Here is a 24,131-nt window from a genome sequence, read left to right as displayed (position 1 = left end):
CCCTAGCATTAAAAAACAAAATAACTCAGCCAAGGGAAAGATTTCCAAGAAAGAGAAAGGCGGACAAAGTGAACAAACATAAAATAGGAAAACAGCCAACCAATTCGCTCTTGAACAGTATGTAGCCCTGTCCCCCGGCTTTGAGGGTATATACAACCATCCACAAAAGAGAGGAAGTAGTAGAAGAAGAAGAAGACGAACAACAAGAAGAAAGGGAGACAAGGAGAATGAAACAGAGAATTTGCAGAGCGAATTAAGCATTTGCGGTAACCTGTTCCGGTTTCGTTTCGTCGTCGGTAGGAGGAACATAGTAATTGTTGGACGAAGCGTGTATTTTGTCCTTCTGGTTTATTGCGTTACGGAGGGAGTCGATGTAGGTGCGGAACTTGACTATTTCGCGCAATAAGTACGACGACTTCCGCTCCCAGTTGGCCATCGCCTTCGCAGAGTTAGGATGGCGCGGTGAAAAGGCCAGTGTCATGGCAGAGCGTAGCTCATTGTGTCTCGAAAGGTCATCTTCGACATTCTTGACATAAGCCTGCAACTGCTTCATTTGATCCTCCTCGGTCAGCATGGAGGCCGCCATGCTCTGCTGCGGAGGACTCCAATCACTGATGTTGATCCGATCCGCAGGCAGTCTGGGTCGTACGCTCTGTTGATCAATAGAGCTTCGGATCGAGCTCTGGATGCTGGGTCGATGTGCGCCAGAGGAAGGAGGTGGAGATCGGTTCTCGATACCTACCAGAGCACTGTTGACGACTGCATCGCTCCAGCCGTATTCGATGTTGCTGATTCCTCCCATCAGAGGCTCCTTGGAAAGACGTGCACTCCAGTAGTTTGCTGTGGAGACGAACTCACGCACGATCTCGGGCGTACCAGCCTGAAAGAGATGGACTGCACCAGTGGGCAAACTCAAGGCCCAAACATGAGGGCGAGATTTGGAATATCCCGGGGGCGGAAGAGCACTGGCAATCGTCTGGCGAAGCATGAACTTCCAAACCTCTTCTGCATTTTCCGTCCAGTTGCCACCGCCGACCACAACACCTCCAGGTTGCTTGGCTTTCTGGCGCATGGACTTGGATGCGTTTGTGAACGAAAACAGGCGCATCCAACCCTGTTGAATGACAGCAAAGCATTCGTTCCAGTTGCGATCTTTGGCGCGCTTGTCCACTGCATCCAAGTGGTGCTTATGCTTGACACTTCCTTCCTTGGCCCAAGGAGCACCGGCTAAGGCCAGGGTTTCGTCTTCGAGAAGAGGAGTAGTTCGCTCCGGTTCATCAAAGCTGTAGATTGAGGTTGCAGAATCTTCGCGAATGATCGCTTGACTCAACGCATTAGCGAAACCAATGGATTGCTGGTATTCTCCCCGAGGGAAGTCGGATCCAAAGGAGTCCACCGAGGCAGACGTAAATTTACCCAACGAGTACTTGCTCCAGGTGCTCGATGCAGTGGGACTCCACACAGAAGACTGATCATCAAGGCTTGTCCGGCTGGAACCCATCATGGAGGGAGGGTAGAGTCTCGCTCCACGGGAACGAGGCTTGGACGACCATCTCGCAGCTCCATGGCGAGAATCAGATGATCGGCCACGGGGAAAGATGTCCGAGCCGCTCTTGCTGATGGTGCTGGGACTCCTACGAAGAGTGCTTGTGGCGGGACCGAGGAAATTACTAGAAGTCATGCGAGAAACCTCCTTCTCTGGCTGGGCGCCGTGGAGAGGCAGCCTCTCCCTTGCGATGGAGGTGTAGAAATCCTTCAGAACCGCTTCGACCTGTTGCTCCCAGGCCCTGACAGTTCCAATGAATGGATTATTCACCAATGGATCCGCATCATCCATGGAGCTACGGTGAATATCGCCGGGAAACGTTGGCGAATGAGCAGAGCTTGGCGCTGAGGGCGTTGAATCCGAGCCAGTAGGTGCATTCTTGGATCGGTGACCGGGGCGCAATGTTTCAAACCCTTCTGGCGCTGCGTCCATGGCTACCCGATGGATCGTGGGCATCGTGTTTCGTATAAATTGCGTTTTGGTCATTTTCTGATCGATGTCGGCCAAGTGCAGGTCAGTGTTCAGGAGAAGAATGGAGTAACAGATCGTATGAACAACATCTAAGACGGTATTTTAGCAGTATTTTGTTTGGACGTTCCAAGAGAGCTACATACCAGTAGCTTTAAAGCCGTGACTTGGATTACAATCGCACCATCGGCACGAGAAAGCATCCAAAACACGATCCACTTGCTGAGTTTCACCCTTCAACACCAAGCGTTGGCAGAGGCTTCGGAGAGCAGCCAGAATGTTTAGATTAGACCAATTGAACAGTCGCATGTAAGCTTCCCGAACTGTAGCCCGATCAGGGTCACCTAGCCAAGCAGCTGCGGGCTCGTTGCCCACAACCTGGTCTTGACTATCGAAAAGCTTTTGAGCTTGCTCGCGATCAGTTGGTGTTGGTCCATCTTCGACAGCTTCACCCGGGCCGTCCATCTTATCCTCGTCTTCAATTGCTTCTGATTCCTCTGTTTCGATCACTGGTGTGTTGGATGCAGTTTGATAGTGAGAAGCTTCCGATGCAGCAGGTGATCCAGGAACGTTGCTATCCGAGGGGATTTCCAACTTGACAGTCCCAGCCAAGCTCTCACGAGAAGCATCAGTGGACACAGTTTGTGTCGATACTGTGAGTTGGCGAGGGGAATCTTCAGCGACAGGTGACAGGGCAACGGGGGCAGCATTTGGGCTCTTCTCCTGCAAGGGGCACTCGGTAGATGACGTTCGCTCCACCTGTCCCGCTCCTGGGATCTGTTCATTAGTGCCACGCCGATCTGCCGGCGAATGATCCTGCAGCCGGCCAGTACTGGGAGGCTGCAGGGTTTGCTGTACAGCCTTTTGGTTCCCGTTTCCACCAGGAGCCGAGACACTTTCTCTTGGCCTTTCGGCCTGCAGTAATGTAGTTTCGTGAAACGGTGTCTGTCCATCAAGCCTTTCTTTGACTTCCTCACTCTGATGACCAGGAGCCCTATCAAGATATGGATTCATGACCTGCCGCAGACTGCTCACTGGACTTGGTTGAGGCTTCATGGAATCCACCATGTGGGGTGTGGCCTCTTGCGGTAGGATAATAGGCGGCGGAACACTACTATCCGTCACGGACTTCTTACGCCGGCGGAAGAAGGAGGACTTTTGCTTGATCACTTGCTGAGGCCCGTCGCGTTTAGTCGGGGTACCGGCCGAGCTCTTGGGGGGCTCCTTTCGCAGCTTCAGGTTGGCAGTGGCCCCAGTCGCATCCTTGATCTCGTTATCTTGCAGGTAAGACAGGTCATTCATGTTCGAGCCGGGCTCTGCTGGGCCCGGTGAAGCGGCTTTGCCTGCACCAAACACACGACGGAAGAATCCTGGGCGTTCTTTAGAGCTTGCAGTTGAGCCTACGTTTGCAACGTTGGCGGTGATCGTGGTAGTCGTAATCGTTGCATTCGGTTCCGGCTGGGGAAAGGCCGGCTTGTTATAGGAAATAGTTGGGCTCGGAGCAGGCGAATCTAACGATGCCGCAATCGCTGGAGGGGTATCGAGATCCGTGTCATCGTGCAGATGATTGTTCGTGTCTCGCATCTTGAGAGCCCCGGTGCCAATGTTATCTGGGCGACCCTTTCGCGCCTGTGACGGAGGCGCATGATTCGATTTCATGCTGTTTCGGCGCGATGCCACGGGTGTCTTTAGTGCTGCTGCAGTCGAAGTCCTGTTATAGTCAGGGACCTTTCGCGGGCCTGCTGGCACGCTTGGGGTGGGCGCCGCATCGTCGTCATCAAAAAGGGAATCCTGGGCTATATTGGGTTCGTTCCAATGGCTATACTTCTGAGGGCCGCAATCGAAACTTTCCGAATGTCGACTCACACCTCCGGAGTCGGCTCGCCTTCTGGGCATCGTGTAAGAATAATCAGTAGAACTGCCCTTACTGCCTTTGCGGACGTCGCCGGCCCTGGGCATTGTTCCACCCCGAGAGCTCATGGCGTCCCGACTACGTGCACTGCTCATTCTCCTCGGCGCTGTTGCCGACTGATAATTTGAGCTGCTGTTGCTTCGACGGCCTTTGGTAGCCGTTATCGTTGCATAGCGGCCACTGCCATCCTCAAATCCATACTCCGCTTCAGAAGACACCGAAGAGGAAGAGAAGGTGTGACCCCGATACCGGCCATTCGTTTCGTTCTCAAAGGCCGAGTTGTAGAGACGATAGTCGTCTAGAAACGAGGGTTCGGCGGCGCCAAATTGGTCGAGTGAGAGGAGCATATTATCGACGATCGATGTACGAGCCGCATGCTGGGGAGACAGGGAAAGATCGTGGGGATCTCGGTCATCGCCAGAGTCGCTAGCTCGCGCATCCGCGGCAGCGTCTGGAAAGGCATCGCGTATGGAGGGTCGGTTGTAGGCCCGTTTGGGCCGAAACTTCGTAGTCGATGTCTGAGAGGGAGGCGTCTGAGGAGGGGGGGTATAGACTTCGCGCTGTGAAGACATTGTCGCGCTGGTGGACCGGGGTTAGTGCGGGTTTCCTCGATTTTTTACTGCTCAGGGAGACAGTGGGCTGGGAGCGGAGGGGGACGAACAATGTTCGGCTGGGTCAGGGCAGGATGGACGCACCGAAAATGCCCAAGAATTGGGACCTGCTGTCGTTGCCCAACAGCAACCCGTTCAGGTGAGATGGGCCGGATTTGCTGACCAGATCCAAGGTCGGCGAACCGGGCGACTCGAAGCTCGAGGGCGATTCAAGCGGTCATCGCATGTCCGAATAGTGGCAAAGGCAGGCAAGACGGCTGCTTGCAGTTGCAGGGCCAAGGCAATTGGCAACTGGGCCGAGTCCGAATCCCAGAAGGTTGCGAGGGCGAGATTCCGGGGGCGGGACGAACTCCTGAACGGTGGGCGGCTCGCAAGTGGAACTGCGGTACTCAGGTACCAACTTCTGGAACCGCGGGAATTCGAATGCAATTAAGTTCCTTTAGGCTGATGTTGTGTCCAGTGGGAGAATCCGGACCAGACTCGAGATTATTTCTGAAACGGAGAGGAAAAGTCGAAATAGGGGAATTCCTAGGATCCTCCAGAGAAGTCTTGATTGCCCTCTTTTATTTTGTTCGATTTTTAGGTTTTTTTTTTAAATGTACATGTAGGCTGAACTCAGGGGTCACCACTGCGTACCTCAGTATCTCCCGAAGTTCCTCGAATTGACGGTGAAGGATTATTGTTTCCCGCCCCTGGACCTGGAACCTCCTACCCATCGGATCATGGAATTATTCCATATGATCCCTCATTTGATGATCCTGGTCCCAAGTCGATCTGAATGGCAGTCACGGTGGATCCATCGGTGGGGACGGAATTCAAATGAGACGGAACCAATGCCGGGGGACTATCTAGCTGCTTCTTGCTCCATGCTTCATGCCTCATGCTTCATGATACACACTGCAATGCCTTTGCGCTGTCCTGAAAACCCGGCGGATGTTTTGCATCATCATTTCAGGGGCAAATCTGATCGGCCTGGTGTTCGTCTCGAGTTAGCTGGATCGGAGAATCGATAGATATACCCGAAGTGCTTTCCCCCCAGCTCTCCTTGACCTCTTTACGGAGAACAGCTGGACTACATGTTTGACAAGGTGGGAAATTGTTAAGCATTCTGATTTCCGCGGCAGAGTCCCCAGGATGTGACCATTCGAGAGAGATCGCGAGGCGGAAGACAAGAGTCCCGGGAATCCATCGATAGCGTGACGAGAGAATAAACATAAACCGGAATTAAGAAAAATGCCTAGATCGAAAGTGTCCCGGTAGACATAATCTCGAGCATGCTGTAACAAAGAGCAAGGAAAGCCATGAACCATCCCAGTCATTGTTGACTCGACTTGACTCTACACAACATTCACGTGAGCGATGACATAACCCCGGACTGGCCACGAAGTAGCAGCAACGAGTCTCTGCATCCCCAAGACCAGGGCCTTCGACCATGAACCCGCACATCTCTGTTCCTCGTCAACATGCCGCTCCCGCCAATTTCGGCTCTACACCAAGTCGCGGCTCCAGTGTCCGCATGCCGCGTTTCTTCAAGAGGTGCCCTCTTCCTCGTCCTTCGTTGCCCGGAGCTCGGGGCTGACCAGATCCACAGGCTCTTCAAATTCCCCCAGATGGATTTTGAGATGGCTATCTGGGAGATGACTTCGCTCTTGATTGCACCTAAGAAGGTCTTCAAATCCATATACTACCATGTAAGTTGCGCCGGTCTCCGTTTGGTTGCTGTCGTTGCTAATCGCGGCGGGTCCGTGGATAATAGAAACGTGAGTTGTCTTGCGCTTCATCAGAGAAACCCAAAGAAGTGTCTTGCTCGTGAATCAGAATCGACATAATTGACCCGTTACCAGAAACAAAAAACACATGGCATCGCCCTGATCCATCCTTCACATACCTCCTCTCGTTCTTCCTCCTCCTCACAGCGCTAGCTTGGGGTCTGGCTTACACCCCCTCTTTCGGGGCCATCGTACGCCTGTCCCTGCTGTTCGTCTTCGTCCATTTCATCGGCTCGTCCTTGTTCATTTCAACCATTGGTTATTTCGTCATCGGCCGACTCTTCGGTCCCAATGGTGCCGCCGCCTCTTTGGCCGGTCTGCGTGGTTCTCGGAGCCGCCGACGCGGCGCAGCTCAGGGCTTATTTGTACAGCCTGGTGAGAAGGACCAGCTGGAATTTGGATATTGCTTTGATGTAGGATTTGCCCTCGATCCGGCTCAGCATACTTGTTTTCTGACGCTGCGGCTGATAGGTCTCCAATCGAGCTTTCTTCCCTCTCTACCTCCACCTTTACGTGGTGCAATTTCTCCTTCTCCCTCTTCTGACTCGTAGCCCGAGCAATTTTCTGGCGACCTTTCTCGGCAACACGCTCTACCTCTCTGCCCTGATTTACTACACTTATATCACCTTCCTGGGATATAATGCCCTGCCCTTCTTGCACAACACTGAGCTCTTGCTCGTCCCCATCATGGTCTTTGCCGTTCTTTGGCTGGTCAGTCTCATCGCCGGCTGGAGTGTGGTCATGCAGGGTCGAAGCGTCGAAGGCCTATTCTGGGGCGTGTGAGACAATCCCTACAAAATATTCTGATGGCCATTTTCCATCACTCAATCAACTTTGGGGAAGAGGTCCCAATTTCCTGAAACCCCTCCGTGTACGAACCATTTCCTTTTCTCTTTCTTCTCTTGACTATGCATTGAAAGAGTAATTCCCGTGTCTTTGCTGCGTTTGGGAAGGCGTCGCTGTACATGATAATTTTCTTTACCTACAGGATCAGGCATTTTCCATTTAGCTGCGTGTCTTTGTAGATCCAAATGTCCAATTTTAAATTGCCATGTTTTCCAATGTTATCCCAGGAAATGACGACTACTGCTACGGCAGCGTCAAAATCCCACATGGCGCAGTGTCGTGATGCGTATAGAAATGGGGAGGGGGGGGGATCCAGATTTCCAACATGATCAAAAAGCAGATCATTTCTTCTTCCCACCCTTCTTGGGCGCAGGCTTGCCCAATGCAGCAGCCCGCAACTTGTCCTCGCGCTCCTTCGTAAGCGCAGCTTTCTCTCGGGCTTGCTCCTCCTTCTCTTCCTTCTCCGCTTGCTTACGAGCCCGCTCCGCTTCACGCTGCTCGCGGATGATCGCTAACCGTGCAAGATCAGCGCGCGCCTCATCGGTTTTGCCCTCTGCGTGCAGCTTCAAGTACCGCTCGCGGGCCTGCTGCGCCTGGAGGGCTTCACGCTCTCGTCGTGAGAGCTGCGAGATGTCCTTCTTTACAACCTTCTTGGGCTCCTCGTCATCATCGTCCTTCTTGACCAGCTGTGAGCGGGACTTGGCGGTGTGGTTCGGGTTCGCGGGGAGGCCCAGGCCCTCGTCCTCGGATTCGTCAGAGTCCGAGGGGGGCAGGTCGCCGGGCTGAGCGGCTTGTTGCTTGCGTTTGGCAAGCGCAGCGAGCTTCTTGGCTTTGGCGGCGGCTTTGCGAGCTTCGCGGGTTGCCTCTGATGTGGCGGCGGCTTGACTAGATCCTGCTTCGGCGTCGTCTGAGCTTTCCTCTTCGGAGCTCTCTTCGGATGATGTCTCGTCGCTGGAAGATTTGATCTCATCACCGGGGTCCTGTGGAAAGAAATGTGTGAGATATGAATCATCGAGGGTGGTTCCTGCGATCTGCAGCCGGGGTGTTGCAAACGTACGCGCCAGAGACCGAGTGAGTTGCCGTCCTTATCGACAGGTTGCAGGTCTCGACTGAACTTCTTGCCTCCTGTCGGGTGAGAAGAGATGAGCATTCACGTGTGTGGATTGTTCTCTGGGAATCCTGCACGCGACTTACCTCCACGGGAGGGCTTGGAGAACTTGCCACCACGACCGCGAGGCGCCATGATGAAATTGTATAGAGAAGGGAAATCGAGAGATCACAGTCTAGAGAAATTTGGTCTTAGTATCGAGTCAAGATCAGTCCGATTGAGTCACCCAGGACCAGACATACTCAAAAGATAGAGGGGCAAAGTGGGGGGACCCCTGGGCGCTTGCGATGAACGACGATAGACGATAGGCACAAGAGTTGCACCCAAGAATCACCAACAGAATTATTATGGTGAGAACGAAAACACGAGATAGGATGGAAATAACTGGGGAAGGAAATAACTCAAAAGGGGCGAGTCACCACGCTTGAATTAATCAGTCTCCGAAGTGTGGGGTTTTTTTTTTCCCAAACCCAGGGCGCGCCACTCTCGTTATTTATACGGCTCCATCGAACAGTATATAATATCATACTATTTTCTTTCTATATGCAAGGGAGGCCCCCGAATTTTTTTTTTTTCTCAATTACACTCGCGCAAGGCCCAAGCCCACCGTTGTCACTCGGGCTCCGATCAAAACGACCGTGCCTGCGATAATCGCACTGCCCATGAACATTTGCGCATAAAGGTACTCGCCATCGTCCGTCGAGACCAGGGCACCTGCAATAGGCGATCCGATCAGAGCTGCCACGGCCACAATACTGAGCACCATGCCCATTCGCACACCGATCTTCTTCAAGTCCGTGGTCAAAGTGCTCAGCGTGGCGGGGAACAACGACTGAATGCCTGCCGCGAAAAGACCATAGAACACAGCAAAGGCATACAGGCTGGACATGTCGTGTACGGCTGACCAGCAATAGGCAACAATTGCAGTCGCGCAGCTGAAGGGAATCAGCAGGTTCAGCGGCCCTGTAAACTGGTCGGCGAGCAGGTTGGGCACCAGTCGGCCCACGATGCCGACTCCGTTCATGATCATGAGCAGATAGATGGAGGTCCGCTCGGATACTCCGATGTTGCGACTGAAGCTACCGATGTAGAAGAAGGCTACGTATAGACCGCAAAAATTTAGGAACATACCTACCGCGAAGAGCAGGTAGGGAATCTCCTTGAACGCGGTCCACTCGACAAGCGGCCCGGTGGTGCGAGGCGGTAGTCGCTGCTTGAAGAAGAGCAGGCAGGGGATCAAGGTGGCCATCGTGATGAAACCGAGCGTTCGCATAGTCCATCCATATCCGACTTCGGGTAACATGCGCATGACGACAGCTGGAAAGACCAGACCACCGGTAGCCGATCCCGAAGCCACCAGACCGATGGCGATACCACGATTTCTGTCAAAGTAGGTGGAGATCAATGCCAGCGTCGGGCAAAACATCAGACCACAGCCGATACCCTGTCCCAGACCCTGGGCCAGGAAGAGCTGCCAGTACTTAGTGCACAGCGAGGTCATGAAGATACTAAACACCTCCAGTGTGGCACCTATAGTCAGAGTGAATCGAAAGTATCCGGCATCTGTCGCGCGTCCAGAAAATGTCCCGATGAAGAAGAGCAAGAAGATCTGAATACTTCCCACCCATGAGATGTCGGAGGGAGAGCGGTCCAACCGTGTGGTATAGTACGTTTGGAAGACGCCAAAGCTGTTGATGTAGCCCCAGGTGTTGAAGATGATCATATGTCCTAGAGCGACCTGGAGCCAGGCCTGGAAGCCCCCGTCCGGCGGCGGGCCGATTTCCTTCCCAGACTCCCGCGTGCGCACTGCAGAGAGCGTACATGCGACTGCGCTGGCGTTGGTGAGCACCTGGGCGAGGCCGTTGGGCCCGTCACCAAGAGTAGACTCTTCGTCAGATACTAGACCTCGAGGGTCGTTGCTCTCCAGCGACCTTGATTGGTCTTCATTCTGGAAGTCTTTTTCCTCAACCATACTCGGGACCTTCTCCATGGGTGGATAGGTGGATTTGATCATCGGAAAGCAATATCGGAGGTGACTTGAGAAGTCCAGTCGATCATGTCGCGCCACCACGATTTCGATCAGAGGAAAAAGCAGATATATGATCAGGAAATGGAAACGCGGTCAATGAATGCCCAGCAATCGGTCAAATTTATGATGACCGGTCATTGACCTGACTCATAGCTCCTAAGGCCCATAAAAAAGAGTCTGTCGGAGCAGCCAAACGGGCTTCGCGCCGATCGGCAATTCGCACAGATCGCCGAATGCAACACGCCTTTGCCAGAGCTCTGTTGAGGTCAACCCCACTTCAGAAACTGAACTGTTCTTGAAATGAGCTGAACTAGCGCAAGGCAATGATGGCCGTCGTGTCATCTCTACGTATTTCCCCGCAAAAAGACGTGCTCGGGGACCACGGCGTATTATAGTGGACTTTCGGGAAAACCCCCCTTCACTCAATTCTAATCAGATGTGCAAGCTCATGCGTCTATGAACAAGAATTATAAAGAAATAAGTCGGTGAGATCAAATGACGTCGCCCAGCGCCAATGCCACATCTTGGCAAGCGAGAAAGAAGAAGCAAAAAGCCAGAAGCGACAAGCAACAAGGAACAACAACACGAGGCAGCGAGGGGCAAACAGGGCAAATGAGGCAATGACAAATCTTTGTTCTTCAAGGGCAACAGTCGTGTGTGAGTATAAGTATAGACTAGGCTGCGAAGCTATTCGGCGTCGATCGAACTTCGACATTGTCGTGTAGTGTCCAGTCGGATCGGGTTTAGAGAGCAAACGCTCAATAGTCCTGGTTCGGGTTGCTGAAGAGCATCTGGACGGTGTTGATGACATCGGCCGGCTCCAGCAAGTGCCAGCTAGCGTCCGTTTGCTTTGAGCTGGCACCCACCGTCACCGAGTACACATGGTCCTGAGGTAAGTCGGACTTCTTGAGGGCGCGGAACATATCTGACAAGGTCCATCGTTAGTCAATTCACTTGGGAAGTCTCAAACCTTCATTTCTCACCTTCGTCCGTAAAGTCATCTCCTAAGCAGAGAACGAATTCAGGGGCCTTACCAGGCCCTGTACCATACTCATTTACCAGTCGTGTAGCAATGAAGCCTTTGTTAACAAAAGTCGGGCGAACCTCCAGGTTGGCTTTGCCGGCCATGACCTCCACATCCCATCGTTTGGCAACAGTGTTCTCTAGTTCCTTTCGGCACTCACGGGCTTGGAATGCGCCATATTCAGGGTCTGCCCGACGATAGTGCCATGTCAATGCCACTCGTTTCCTCTCGATGAAGGAACCCTGGGTTCGTTCCGTGTAGTGCTGGAAGACATCCACCACTTCCTTCTGCCAGCCCATGTCAGTGCTCTCTGCCAAATTCTCCCATTCGTCGGATCCGGGCTGACGAATAAAGCATCCGTGTTCGGCGCTAAGCCCCAGCTCAGGGATGTGGCCCATCCACTCGTCTAGGAAGGCCTGGTCACGACCGCTGATGATCCAGACGGCATTCCGGGGGTCTGCCGACAGACTTTTAAGTGTGCGGAGAACCCGATCGGACGGAATGGCCGCCTGTGGATCCTTGACGATCGGCGTAAGCGTACCATCGTAGTCGAACATGAACAGGCGTTTCCGAGCCTTGCGATACTGCTTGATGACCTTGGCGCGATCCAACGCGGGCGTGGCGATAGATTGGTCGAATGACGAGAGATTGGTCAGCAGACGGTGAAGGAACAGCCTTGTCCATGTTGCAACCGTGTTGGTGACGACGTGCTTGTACAGCTTCAAGTGTTGCTCCTTTCGCTGCTCGGCGGGCATCCTGAGAGCTTGGTCGATAGCGCCAGCGACACCAACCAAGTCCCAGGGGTTGATGTGGATGGCGCTGGGCAATGTACCCGCAGTGCCAGAGAATTCCGAGAGAATGAGCGGGCTGTGATTAGACTGCTGGCAGACGATGTACTCCAGACTGGTTGTGTTCATGCCGTCTCGTACAGTGGTGATGAGTCCCACATCGGCTACACGCAGCAGCGCAAAGTACTCTCGCTGTGACAGATATTGTGGGTAATACTGAACAGGAGAGAAGCTCAACGAGCCGAAACGGCCGTTGATTGTGGAGACCAGATTAGAGATTTGGCCCGCGATCTTGTTGTTAGGGTCTTCCTTCTCTTCTTCCATGCTAGTTGGACTGGTCACTTGGATAAGAACAACCTTGTCACGCCATTCAGGATATCGCTCCAGGAAGATTTCAAACGCTTGCAGCTTTTGCGACACACCACGAACACTGTCCAGTCGGTCACGGCCAACGATGATTTTCTTTCCGGCGTACAGTTTGCGAATACCGGCGACGGTATTTTCGATATCTGAGGCACCAAACGCAGCCTTCTGAATAGACTGAGCATCAATGCCTATGGGGAAGACATCTACCGCCACGTGTGCGCCGTAGGCATCTACACCGGCCGAATTGGAATCGAATCCCAAGACACGTGTGCAGCAAGATGAAAAGTGTCGCGAGTAAGAGAAAGTCTGGAATCCCAGCATATTAGCGCCGAGAACTCCGGTCAATACCTCCTTGCGCTTTGCAAGACACCGAACAAACTCGCTACTTGGGAAAGGTGCGTGGAGGAAGAAGCCAACATAGATGTTGGGAATGCGCTGTCGTAGGAGGCTGGGAAGCAGAAACAGGTGGTAATCGTGAACCCACACAACATCACCCTCCTGGTAGTCCGCGATAATGCGGTCTGCAAATAGCTGGTTCAACCGAACGTAATCCGCCCACCACCGCCGCTCAGAGCGGCCGTCAGTCGGGCCGTGCTGCTTGTAGTGCAAAAGAGGATATAGTTCTCTCTCTGCATACCGCCGCCACCGGCCCTGGTCTTTGAGTAGAATGGTGTCATCTGGTTCTTCCGAAGCGTCCGATAACCAAACCGGTAAAATCCGACCATAGCGCCCCGAAGCCATTTGACGATCAAGCCGCTCTCGATCTTCCTTCCCGACGGTGATTCCTTCCACCAACGGATGAGATTGTGGCTGCTGGGTAGCATCCACAGGAATAGGTGCAGCTGCCTTATTGAGCGTGGATAGGTTAGGGTTGTTGGCACCGGGTGCCAATGTTCCCGCTGCATTGACAGGAATTGATTGCAAAGGGGCCTTTGTGTCTAGGATGGGCTCCACCTCTCCTGTCCAGCCCACCAAGGTGTGTGACCACTGGGTCTCGTCAGAGGCCAGATGAGCAAATGAATCGAACAGAGCCGAAGAGCCTGAACGAGGCTTGACCGTCTGTTCCCTCAGAAAGTAGTCAGTTGGCCATCCAGAAATCCGGCAAAAGGAAGAGATTCATCACGTACCCAGTCTGAGCCCGCTTGGAAGTAGAGCTTGTAGGGCATGCAGAAGGAGGCGCTAATCAAACGCCCGCTCAAGTTGAGACCTGGATGCTGCGCACGAGGGTCGACCTCGGGTGACATTGGGGATCCATTCCCCACTAGACTCAAACGTCGTAGCAATTCTTGTCCCGACGACGTCCTCCTCCTGGGGTGTGGTGCCGAGGCCGAATCAGACGGACCGAGTGACTCGGTCTGCACTCCTGGGAGGTTGGCAAAGTATGAAGGCGCATCAATATCCATCTGACCTTGGTTATCGGTATCCAAACTCGGTGTCGCATTTGTGGCATCCGTATAGGCCTCTGTACTGAGGGCTTTCAAGCCAGGCCCCACGAGCACGGGATTAGGCTGCCCTTCAGGCAAGCGCTCGGGGCTCGACTTCTCTGTTTCAGACATGACGTGGAAATTGAAATTGAAATTGGGAACGAGCTGGAAATCAGCTGCGTCGGTTGTCAGAAAAGACTGCGATTGTCACATGCGGGAGCCCCTCTCAAGTAATACTGACGTCGAATTGAGGGGATAACAAGGAAGAACGTACCTCGAAGTGGGGGGAGGGGGAGGCGATGAGTGTCTCGACTAGAGGCAACGACGGACGACAGCCATGAAGAGAACAGGGAGACAAGTAGGGTGCAAGGTGCAGAAGTACAGAGTCGAAGGAGAGAAGTAGAAACGTAAAGAAGTAGAAGTCCCGATGGAGGGGCAAGCGGTGAGATTGAAGCCACCGTCCGAAACAGGAACCTGGACGCTTCAGGACAATCGGTGGGGTTTCCGATGTCTTCAACCCTACGTCATGCTCCGAATACCAGATTTGTGTGAGAATCTCGAGACTGAGTCGATGAGAACAACCAGGTCATCGTGACTATTCCGCACAGGGACAACCGCCTAGTTCCAACTTCGCAATGCGCAAATGCGCCAAATGCGCTCAAGATATGCTGCCTCAGGCCACAACGCTTATTGCGGATTCCACCAGTGACAGAGCTCGTTCCTCTGTCATCTTCGCGCTATGCCGCGTCTCCCCTGCCACGAAATCGTTCTGTTCCATCTGGATTGAAAGACCCCGATGTCTTCACCAACAGCCTCAGCAAAACACTAGAGGCCCATCGCTCGTCGAACCGAGCTAGCCTTATCCGCAAGGTGTACTCTCGTGATCCTTCGCCCGGGCTCTTTCGACCTTGTATCCCCCCCCGAAAACCGTGCAGGCTACCAGCCGCCGGCACCTCCACCTCCACCTCCACCACTGGCACCGGCACCGGCACCGGCACCAACAATCATATCCAACGATGGCGTGAAGGGCATATCAGAGAAGCTCCAATCAAAGGCTGATCAACTTAGTGGAATCTGCCGCGCAGACTCCTCGGTATATGACTCGTTCGGACAACAGCCATGGTTGAAATACATGCAGCCGTTCGAGGCCACTGGCGATGCTTATGCGTATCTGGATGCGGAGATTCGGGCTTTAAACTCTTACCTGTCCTCGAGCTCCGAAGAGCAAAAACAGACTGAGCGACTTTATGAAGAGCTTGATTCACTACTTTTAGCAATATGTTCATCTCCGCCGAAGCGCATTGGGCTCCGTTCGATTGGGCTAGCGCCGGCACATTCGGCCATCCAACTCATGTTGCCGTTCCGGGACACACAACGATCTCCAGACCAGATTCGAAAACCAAGTGCTTCCCGACCACAGATTCGACGGGCTCACATGGGCCTTCTCGGAATTGTGAAGTCCGCCTTGATGAATAGTTCGGCCTTCGAGAATGTTACCTTAATAAAATACGGTCCTTGTCTAGAGGCTCGGCATAAGTCCACAGGCTTGAAGGTGCGAATCACCTGCGGGGAACAGTCTCCAGCCATCTTTGAATACCTGCAGGATTATTTGAACGAGTATCCTGCTCTTCCGCCTCTGTTCCGAGCAAGCCAGGCGCTAATAGAAGCATGCTGTACCCCATTCAACCATATGCACATTGATAGCAATGCCTTGGTATTGTTGCTTGTCGCTTTTCTCAAAATGAATCATGGCCGTTTCACAGGCCCTCGTACCCTCGGGCACCAGTGGATGGCTTTTTTGAAGCTCTATGGGTCGGGTGTTGACCTTAGCTCCGTTGGAGTTGCACTGGACCCTCCAAGCTTCTTTGGAAATGGGGTGCTGAGCGCAAATGACCACGCGGATGCTGAACTCGCATACTTGCGCGGCCAACGTTCTCTTATGCGTGCTAAGCTCACCGCTAAAGCGCAGGGAAATCTACAACTGGGCCAAAGCCTTTGCATCCAGGATCCAACTCACTTCATGCAGGACTTGGGTCGCTCATCCACACGCATAAAAGAGGTGCAAAGTGAGCTGAAGGCTGCCCATGAGCGGATTTCTAAAGTATGTGAACAGTGGGAGGGACCGAGTGACGATGCTTCAATCCTGGCAGCGGCTCTACGGGCGAGTTTTGAAGGCTTCGAAAAAAGGCGGAGGCAGACCACCCATGGCCCCTGGGCCGACGCGGAAGCGGCTGATCAGTGAGATTCACGCGAATATTACATGATGTTAACAGATACCCAGGATATATATATATATATATATCCACACAGGTCTCCCTTCTGGCTCCAATATTGTTCAATTGGGTTGTCTAGCGCTCTCTTTATTTGTAGAAAGCCATTTAGACGCCGATTACTATCTGGAAATGAAGCGTACTTTCAAAAAGCCCTGCGTGGGACAAGAGGTCTCTAACGAAAGGTGATGAGATGCTGCAATGGTAATGGCGGCGCTGAACAGTGCATAAATGGAACTGCACTCAAGTACCCCTAAGAGGCACATAATGAAAGTAAATACTTTAGGTTTACAGACGGGCAACTGAAAAAGACGTTGACCATTGCAAATGAGATGGAAAACGGATTAATTGCTATCATTATGATTAGTTTAAGTTCAATTGGCAACACACTTGACCCAGGGAATGGAACTTACTAGATCTCCAGAGGCGATATTTGATCCAAGGCGTAAAGCCAGTTTCCACCCTGCTCTTCCTTCTCAAGCCTTTTGAAGAATGGTTAGATTGGACCTTCGAGGATATAGTAAGGGTTGCTGACCAGTCATATGGCCAGAGAATAAGGTGGCCCTGAACCTTGTTCAAAAGATCCTCCGCGCGCGTTTTGTCCATTACATCTTCATGGGCCTTAGAACCAATAGTAGTGGCTCGACGTCTGCGTCTCCGCGATTGAGACGCATTCAGATTCACTGCCTCAGAATAGTCGACATGTGCAAAATTCGAGCGCGGCTTCTCAGCATCATCTCCAGCGGCATTATCTTCGCTGTTCTGCACGCTGCTCAACAGGTGGGGCTCAGATGCCGCCTTCAAGGCGGTCTTTTCATCAAGGGGCGGCAATGTCTCGCTCTGGATAAGCTCGGACTGTGGTCGGTCAGACCCACTTCGCTGAGGATCTTGCGTCTTGAGCTCGGCCTTCTCGTCAATAGTTTGACGGGGCTTCAGTTCGCTCACTAGCCCTTCAGTCTTTGGGCTGACAAGAGAAACTGGTGATGTAAGTGGAACTCCAGCCGTAGAAGAATGAGCTCCGGGAGGGCCGGTATGTCTTTGACAAGGCTGGTTGGTCGGCTTGCTGCTCTGCTGGCTTTGCATCTCAGAGAAGCGCTCTCCATATGCGGCATATTCCTTATAGTCCTTCCAATTCTTGACCTCACTGTCGGGCATGCACCGGAAGACAGAGCGGTAGATCTTCGTGTTCTTCTCAGCAACCGCTTGCCAGGTGTCTAAATAGAAACCGTCGTTTACGGGGTCTTTCATGCAGTCCTTGTCGATGAAGATACGCTTCAGGTCTGGCGTAAACGGTTGTCCAAACTTGGGGATATCGCGGGTTTCCTGAGACACCATCAGACTCGCACTCTCAACCTCAGACTCACGGCTCGATGACCCAGAGACACCGTGAGTATGCAAAGGAGTCTCGGAGTTCGTATTGCCCTCTGAATCCCGAACGGGCTCGCCCGAAATTCCATTCCCATTCTTGCGGGTCGATATTGATTGGGTGGACTTGCGCTGAGACGATGGCCTGGGCTGATCGATAGTGCCCTTGCCTTCAGAAGAAATTGGGGAGACCAGGGCTTCCTTGCCATCAGGGGTCACCAGTGAGTCACGGCCAACTCCCAAACCAGCTTTCTCGGCAGCTCTCAAGTTGTCAAAGCCATCACCATCCACGTCTTTCTTGTGATCGGGGTTATCCGTGACTCGTGGATCGGTAGTGAGTCTCCGATTACTCTTGAGGTTTGGGTTGTTGCCTTGCTCCCAGTCAACGTCGTGGTTGAAGCTGTGCATTTCTTCAGAGCGGGACAAGAACTCATCCTGGACACGATGACGACGTTCGATCATGTCTCTTTCGTCTTGGCGCTCAATCATGGACGACTCGGAGCCTCGTCTTTCTCGATCACCGGCTGGTCGAGCGTCTTCTTCATCGACCTGGATCTTGCGCAATTCTTCTTCTGTGGCGAAATCATGTTCCAAAAGCTCGTCAACATCTATTCCCAAGTGTTCCCGCATAAGGCGCATACGAAGAGTGTGGGGGAATCTTCCGACAAGGTAGGGTTTGCCATTCATAGTCGACTGGATCATGTCTGTGTCCCGCACCACGGCTGCCACCTCGGAATCACGGGATCCCAGCATTGATCGTTCGTTGATATTTGCAGATCCAATGATGGCTGCACGATCATCGACGACCATGCATTTTGCGTGAATGTAGAGCTGCTCCGTCACCAACTGCTTAGTCGGTCCGATTTTGCCCCAGGCTCGTAGACTGTAGAATTGGATATAGTCCTCCGGTTCGATTCCCAGCGCCCGGAGACGACCAAAGATTGAAGTCTCGCCACGGCAGATACTGCGGTATTGACACTGCATGATCAGACGCACGCTCGTTCCACCTTCACTATCAACGGTGTTCTGGAAGCCTGGCATGAGGGGAATGACGATAACGGCGCGCCACGCTTCTTCGTTCTTGGCTGCTCGAACAATACGTTCAACCAATGCGTCTCCAATCAGATTTTCAATCTTCCTGCCATCGATTTCACAGGTACTGATAAAGAATTGATTCTCAATGTAGACAAAGTGCTCAGACTCTTCAATGAGTTTGACGTAGGCATTCATGATGCTATGTTCTGTGACATCGGGCGTTCCAGTCGACCACATACTGCTGGAGCGTAGGACCTGAACCTCACAGGTTCCATCCAGACCCAAAGCCTCGAGATCAGCCGGGTTGAAATCCGGAGGAGGCAGAAGGAAAGGTGTTGGTCGAGTTGGCTTGCGCTGGCGAAGGATGTAGTTCCAGCGCTGAACGAAATGCCGAGTAAGATCGCGGGCAGGTTGGCCCACCACGTGCATCGAAATATCGTGCCAAGGCATACGCGGCACAACATTGCGATCGTACATCTCCTCGTATGGTTTATCCAAGTCATAAAAATCTTGAATCCGAGGGTTGGAGTAGTCTTTGCCAGGCCAGAGCTGACAGTTGTCGGCATCTTTGGCGGTGTCGGAGTTTTCAAAGCCAGTGGGCTTATCGTCGGTAAGGTGATGCTGAGGTGTATCCCAACGTCCAAAACACAGGTCAATGCCTCCCACGAAAGCAAGGGTATGATCTATTAGGCACAATTTCTCGTGATGTGCCCAGAAGAAGGTGTTTTGACGGAACTGATTTGGAGATCTCTGGACAAAGATGTTGGGGTGGAGCTCAAGGAGGGAAAACTTGGAGTACTCCGAGTCAATCGGGATCGCAGAGTTGATGTTCCGGTACATGATAATGAAAATCTTCACGCCTTCACGAGCCTTCTTCTGGAGCAGACGATCCAACCGCCATTTCTGACTGATGGCTGCAGGTCGCCGCATGTATAGTTCCGGACTCAACCACCAGTCGTGAATATAGATGACATCCTTTGCTTGATTGATCGCTCTTGAGACCACCCACATATGATCGCGTGCATCAACTAGCCATTGAGCAAAGCACTTTTGTCGAACAGGCGCAAAGCTGTCGAAACGATTCGGCCGCATCCACGGAGTATTTTGAGCCATAAAGCGAATTGAGTCTTCAAACTGCTGCAGCTGGCGTTCATTCCGAGCCAACAACTTCAACTTGCGTTCGGAATTCTCAAGCCGAAGAGTGTGGTGCTGAGGGTGTCTTGCCGACTGCTTTGCCGACTTGGCCAGCTCTTTCGCTTTTTGGTTGCGAAGGCTGATCTTCTGCGTCTGAATTTTAAAGTTGGAATCCACCAAGAAGACATCGTAAATGTTCATCTCCTCTGGTGAATCAACGCAGACAACGTAGCTGTGGCGAACAAGGAACCACTTGGGCCAGTGACGCTTCTTAATCAGAGACGGTGTCAGGGCCCTTCGGAAGTCGAGACCCTTTGATGATTGGATGATCAAAAAGCCCTCTTTGCCATGATAACTTCCTTCCGCGGCGAGACGAACGCCTAGAGCAGATAATTCGAGGAACTTGCACAGGCGGTTACTGTCAGCCCGGAAAATGAGGAACCGGATCATCTTCTGCAAGTACATCTCAAGCTTCTTTCGCTGTCTCTCTGGGTAGGTTTCTCTCTTGCCGCCCATTCCTTCATGGACGGATGAAGGACCCGCGGCCGACTCGCCCTCCTGGTTGGTGATACTCGATTTCCTGCGAGCCAAAGGACCAACTCCTGAAGGTCGACGCTGCTTCTTTTTCCCGGGTCGATCTGTACCGCTCATTCCCTCAGGGCCAGTTTCATACCCACCATCGTCCTCCTCATCCTCGAACTCGCTTTCTAATCCACGTACGCCTCGCATGTAAGGGAAAGCGCTTCTCGGGAAACGAGGAAGGCTGGGGCTATTCTCACTTGCCCGAAGCTGGATGTATTTCTGAGTTCCGAGGTGAAGTTTGTACTTCAAGTGCAGGTTGGCAAAATCTCTCAAAGTTCTGTGGATGATCCATTTCATTCGAGTCATGCCACTTCCATACTCCATTTCGATTCGAAATACTAGGTGACGATCGCCAGAATTCGAGTCGATGCGGCTATCTGTCACACGTACCTTCAGTTGCTCCAAAAGAATCGGAATCCGTTTGCTTCCATGTTCATCCCTCTGAAAGAAACTAGCCAAGATTAGAGCAGCGGGGACAGCCGAGGCCAGCTCGGCAAGCAATTCTGCAGATTTCTTATTATCCACTGCGTTGTCGCCTTTACGACGCTGGCCCATGAACTTGAAGCCGGCTTTGATTTGTCTCCATCGCTGGGCACCGGCGCTGGTACCCCGGTCGCCCCGGTGCCGTCTCCAGGTAGCTGCAAGACTTTCGGGATTTTCAGATGGACCAGCAAGGCCCGTGAGTCTCCTCAAGTTACTCGGCCGCTGCTGTTCCTCTTGGTTTCCGTCCTGCTGCCGACCAATATACGACATTCCGCGGTTTCCGGCCCAGGCAGATCGCCTTCGCCGGGTGAGCCTGTCACGACCTTCATCCTCCGATACACCTTCCCGGTTTTGAGCAGTAAACTCAGTAGTGCTACCTCTTCGAGGGAATATGTTGTTGCGGTAGTTCTCAAAGGGAGCAAACGAGGACGAAAAGTGAAAGGAAGGTCGGCGTGTAGTCTTTGGCGTCGTTGGGGCAGTACGAGTCCCAGCTTCGTCGTCCTGTTCTTGTCGTCGACGTAGGATCTTCTTCTTCTTGGCAAGGTCCCGCTGCTCGCCGCCGCTTTCCTCGGCATCGGCATCAATGTCACTTCCCTCTTCAGCCAGAGGTTCAGGGACAGGGAAGAGAAAATCGCCCCGTTCCGAGCCCGGAGTAACGAGGTCAGGTTGGCCTGGCCGAATGTCGCCGATTGTGGCTCCGCTAGGGGACCTTGAATGTGATGCGAACGGGGAGAAACGGCGAAAGACTTCAAGCGATTGAGAATAGACTGTTTCCCCTTTGATTGATCTCCGTCATCGCCGTTCAAAGAGGAGGCTCGAGACTGCGGCCGTGACGGGGGCGGCTCCGTGGCTTCGTTTTCAGGGTCGCGGAACTGAACACTGGGAGCGCGGGAAGGGGGAGACATCCCATGGCCTGATGATTGCTGTCTGCTGCGGCTTAGCGACGGCGGCTGTTCGTCAGTATTAGACCTATTCGGTGGCCGGCTGCTCAGGGATGACCACTCCCTGGGTGAGCCACGCTGCGTCGGCGATGTGTTCTCCTTGCTCTCAAGAGGACTTTCCGGCTCTTTAGACAGTTGGAGATGATCCGGTACCTTATTCTCTTGGCTCGCTTCGGTGTGCTGAGCCTGCTTTACCGAAGCAGGTCGCTTGGCTTCGGTAGGGGACGGGAATGGGGAGGCTAGTTTGGAGCCACTCGCAACCGATATGGGATCGGGCTTCTTCGATTTCTCTCTCTCGAACTTGCGCTCAGCCTCCATTTGAGGGGAAGACGGCATTAGAGTGTCGGTCATGCTGTCACGGCGAGGGGATCGTCAGTGAGAGCTTGAGGTAGGAGCTAGAGGATGCTGGGGTGCATACATGCAGGTTTGATCGAGACCCTGTCATTTATGGTCGAGTCTCCTCACTGGCATCCTAAAACTGATCTTTCGAGAAGGACGGGTCAATTGGGAGGGACAGGTGGCGTCCACGCGACTGTTGACATATAAAGGAGCGTTCGAAGTTGACCTAGTTCGCAATTGCGGTGGAGCTCCGCCCCATCAAAATCTCTCCGACTGGAGACGGGCCTGCCAAGCGGGCCAAGAAGCGGGCGGTCAGGTACTCGGATAGGGGAAGGGGGGGGCAATTTCGTGGTGGTAGTACGTAGTACTAGGAGTAGATGGTAGTCAATAACCTCGAATGTAGCGATGATGCTTTCAGGGGTCACCAATAACAAGCATCGTGGATCGAGTCCCCTCCCACTTCGGGTTCCCAAGGTTTCCCTTTTCCCTTTTCAGGAAAATCGGATTGATGGCCTTTGGGCAGTAGTCACGTGAATTTCTTGCTGCAAACCTTAGGTATCAGTGTCGAACATGTGACGAGATATGTGAAATTGTGATACTATAAACAACAACTTCTAGGCAGGTGCCAATATTAGCCCGAAGCTTTAGTGCCATGACTCGAGTATTGATGTGCGTAACTAGTGGGGTCCCGGGATTTTAGGTCTGCATCGGCACGACGGACCCTCGGCTCGTCGCATTATGCCCGAGTCGCCTTTTGAATCGCCATTGTTCCCCGCCCTTTGTTCTATAGAGCCGTGGCAAGACAGAACGATATTTTTACTCTTAATTCTGTCTTTGTGCAGTTTGATCGCTGGTTGAATCTTATTTTCTTTTAACCCATCTACAGTGACCCTGCAGCCATGACCGATCCATTGAAGACCTTGGACTCGTCCGGTCGTCCTGAGCCGGTAGCCGTCTCTCAGGAGGTTTATGTATTGCTGGTATCTCAGTGACTGTCTTTGGACTCAAGGAGCTTCCTTTCCAGGCGACAGATGTTGCCTGTCTCTGGTTACTCCATCCTCGACTGGCGACGCAGGAACGCATGGCGGGCATTGCTTCAGCCACTATCACAGACTGGAACAGCAAGAATGAGAAGAATCCATCTGCCAAGGGCTTGATTGCTGTCTCTTTTGACCAGCGCAATCACGGCACCAGAATGGTTGACCCGCTGGCGAACGAGGCTTGGAGACAGGGAAACCCTCGCCATGCTCAAGATATGTTCTCTATCTTCCGTAAGCTCTAAGAATTTGCCACGCGTGAGACACACTTTACTGATAGGCCTTCCAGAGGGCACTGCTCGAGACACATCGCTCTTAATGGATTACCTCGCCGCGTTCGTCTTCCCTAATAGCGAGCATAAGATCTCGGAGAACCTCGTTCTGGGTGTCTCTCTAGGCGGACATGCCGCCTGGAGCTGTTTGCTGCATGAACCTCGCGTCAGCGCCGGAGTCGTCATTATCGGCTGCCCGGACTACCTTAATCTCATGGTAGACCGGGCTCGATTGTCGAAGTTGCCATCGTGGACGAAGGGCGACCCACCTGGTTCTGACATTTTAGGCTCGGAAGCTTTCCCGAGTTCGTTCGTGGATATCGTGAAGCAGTACGACCCGGCTAGCCTCTTCCTCAGCTGTGTTGATACCGGCTCGTCCAGCCCATTGCGCCCCGACACTTTGCCCGACCCGACGGACAAGGAACAGCAGCAACTTCGACCACTTCTGACTCGGTGCCTGGCGGGCAAGCGAATCTTGAATCTCTCTGGTGGAGTGGATAAGTTAGTGCCGTATCACCGAGGCGAGGCATTCCTGAACTGGTTCAAAGAGGCCGTCTCGTCCGATGGCTGGTTTGGCGATGGCGCCATTACATTTGAGGATATTATCGACCAAAGTGCGGGCCATGAGGTTACGGCCAAGATGGTCGACGAGGCCGTCCGCTTCATTAGTGAAACGCTTGCTATCACAGATAAGAAAGACCGGAAGGGATCGGTGCGATCGTCCAAGATCTGAATTGTGCGATGACATATGTTACAAAATTATGAGAGCTCGCTGTAGATAG

General features: G+C 52.9%; 9 protein-coding genes across 9 annotated transcripts; 4 read left to right on the top strand and 5 right to left on the bottom strand.

Moving 5' to 3' along the window:
• Positions 1-253: 253 nt before the first annotated feature.
• N7477_006533 (Sec7 domain protein) lies at positions 254-4,498 on the bottom strand (the record flags this gene model as incomplete). The annotated part of the gene is made up of 2 exons (XM_056968196.1): positions 254-2,106; positions 2,161-4,498. The coding sequence occupies 2 exons, from the start codon at positions 4,496-4,498 to the stop codon at positions 254-256; spliced, it is 4,191 nt and encodes a 1,396-aa protein (XP_056820992.1).
• On the top strand, positions 4,441-5,033 carry N7477_006532 (uncharacterized protein; the record flags this gene model as incomplete). The annotated part of the gene is made up of 3 exons (XM_056968195.1): positions 4,441-4,676; positions 4,811-4,922; positions 4,998-5,033. The coding sequence occupies 3 exons, from the start codon at positions 4,441-4,443 to the stop codon at positions 5,031-5,033; spliced, it is 384 nt and encodes a 127-aa protein (XP_056820991.1).
• A 936-nt stretch (positions 5,034-5,969) lies between these two features.
• Positions 5,970-7,089, top strand: N7477_006531 (unc-50 family protein; the record flags this gene model as incomplete). The annotated part of the gene is made up of 5 exons (XM_056968194.1): positions 5,970-6,073; positions 6,129-6,228; positions 6,294-6,297; positions 6,382-6,719; positions 6,778-7,089. The coding sequence occupies 5 exons, from the start codon at positions 5,970-5,972 to the stop codon at positions 7,087-7,089; spliced, it is 858 nt and encodes a 285-aa protein (XP_056820990.1).
• A 404-nt stretch (positions 7,090-7,493) lies between these two features.
• Positions 7,494-8,395, bottom strand: N7477_006530 (PDGFA associated 1 family protein; the record flags this gene model as incomplete). Its single annotated transcript, XM_056968193.1, has 3 exons — positions 7,494-8,132; positions 8,210-8,277; positions 8,347-8,395. The coding sequence occupies 3 exons, from the start codon at positions 8,393-8,395 to the stop codon at positions 7,494-7,496; spliced, it is 756 nt and encodes a 251-aa protein (XP_056820989.1).
• Positions 8,396-8,840: 445 nt separating this feature from the next.
• N7477_006529 (putative MFS monocarboxylate transporter) lies at positions 8,841-10,250 on the bottom strand (the record flags this gene model as incomplete). Its single annotated transcript, XM_056968192.1, has 1 exon — positions 8,841-10,250. One exon carries the CDS (start codon positions 10,248-10,250, stop codon positions 8,841-8,843), a length of 1,410 nt encoding a protein of 469 aa, XP_056820988.1.
• A 797-nt stretch (positions 10,251-11,047) lies between these two features.
• Positions 11,048-14,023, bottom strand: orlA (putative alpha,alpha-trehalose-phosphate synthase subunit Tps2; the record flags this gene model as incomplete). The annotated part of the gene is made up of 3 exons (XM_056968191.1): positions 11,048-11,214; positions 11,273-13,526; positions 13,595-14,023. 3 exons carry the CDS (start codon positions 14,021-14,023, stop codon positions 11,048-11,050), a joined length of 2,850 nt encoding a protein of 949 aa, XP_056820987.1.
• A 503-nt stretch (positions 14,024-14,526) lies between these two features.
• N7477_006527 (uncharacterized protein) lies at positions 14,527-16,133 on the top strand (the record flags this gene model as incomplete). Its single annotated transcript, XM_056968190.1, has 2 exons — positions 14,527-14,657; positions 14,723-16,133. 2 exons carry the CDS (start codon positions 14,527-14,529, stop codon positions 16,131-16,133), a joined length of 1,542 nt encoding a protein of 513 aa, XP_056820986.1.
• A 372-nt stretch (positions 16,134-16,505) lies between these two features.
• On the bottom strand, positions 16,506-22,052 carry pld3 (phospholipase D; the record flags this gene model as incomplete). The annotated part of the gene is made up of 4 exons (XM_056968189.1): positions 16,506-16,512; positions 16,575-16,643; positions 16,697-21,460; positions 21,508-22,052. The coding sequence occupies 4 exons, from the start codon at positions 22,050-22,052 to the stop codon at positions 16,506-16,508; spliced, it is 5,385 nt and encodes a 1,794-aa protein (XP_056820985.1).
• An 887-nt stretch (positions 22,053-22,939) lies between these two features.
• N7477_006525 (uncharacterized protein) lies at positions 22,940-24,082 on the top strand (the record flags this gene model as incomplete). Its single annotated transcript, XM_056968188.1, has 3 exons — positions 22,940-23,020; positions 23,065-23,311; positions 23,367-24,082. 3 exons carry the CDS (start codon positions 22,940-22,942, stop codon positions 24,080-24,082), a joined length of 1,044 nt encoding a protein of 347 aa, XP_056820984.1.
• Positions 24,083-24,131: the final 49 nt, after the last annotated feature.

Source organism: Penicillium maclennaniae, assembly GCF_028827695.1.
Source record: "Penicillium maclennaniae strain IBT 15551 chromosome Unknown utg000006l:1.0-2513246.0:1.0-2515036.0, whole genome shotgun sequence".
Classification (NCBI taxonomy): domain Eukaryota; kingdom Fungi; phylum Ascomycota; class Eurotiomycetes; order Eurotiales; family Aspergillaceae; genus Penicillium; species Penicillium maclennaniae.
The sequence above is the reverse complement of the archived record's forward strand: the minus strand, read 5'-3'. Positions and strand labels throughout refer to the sequence as shown.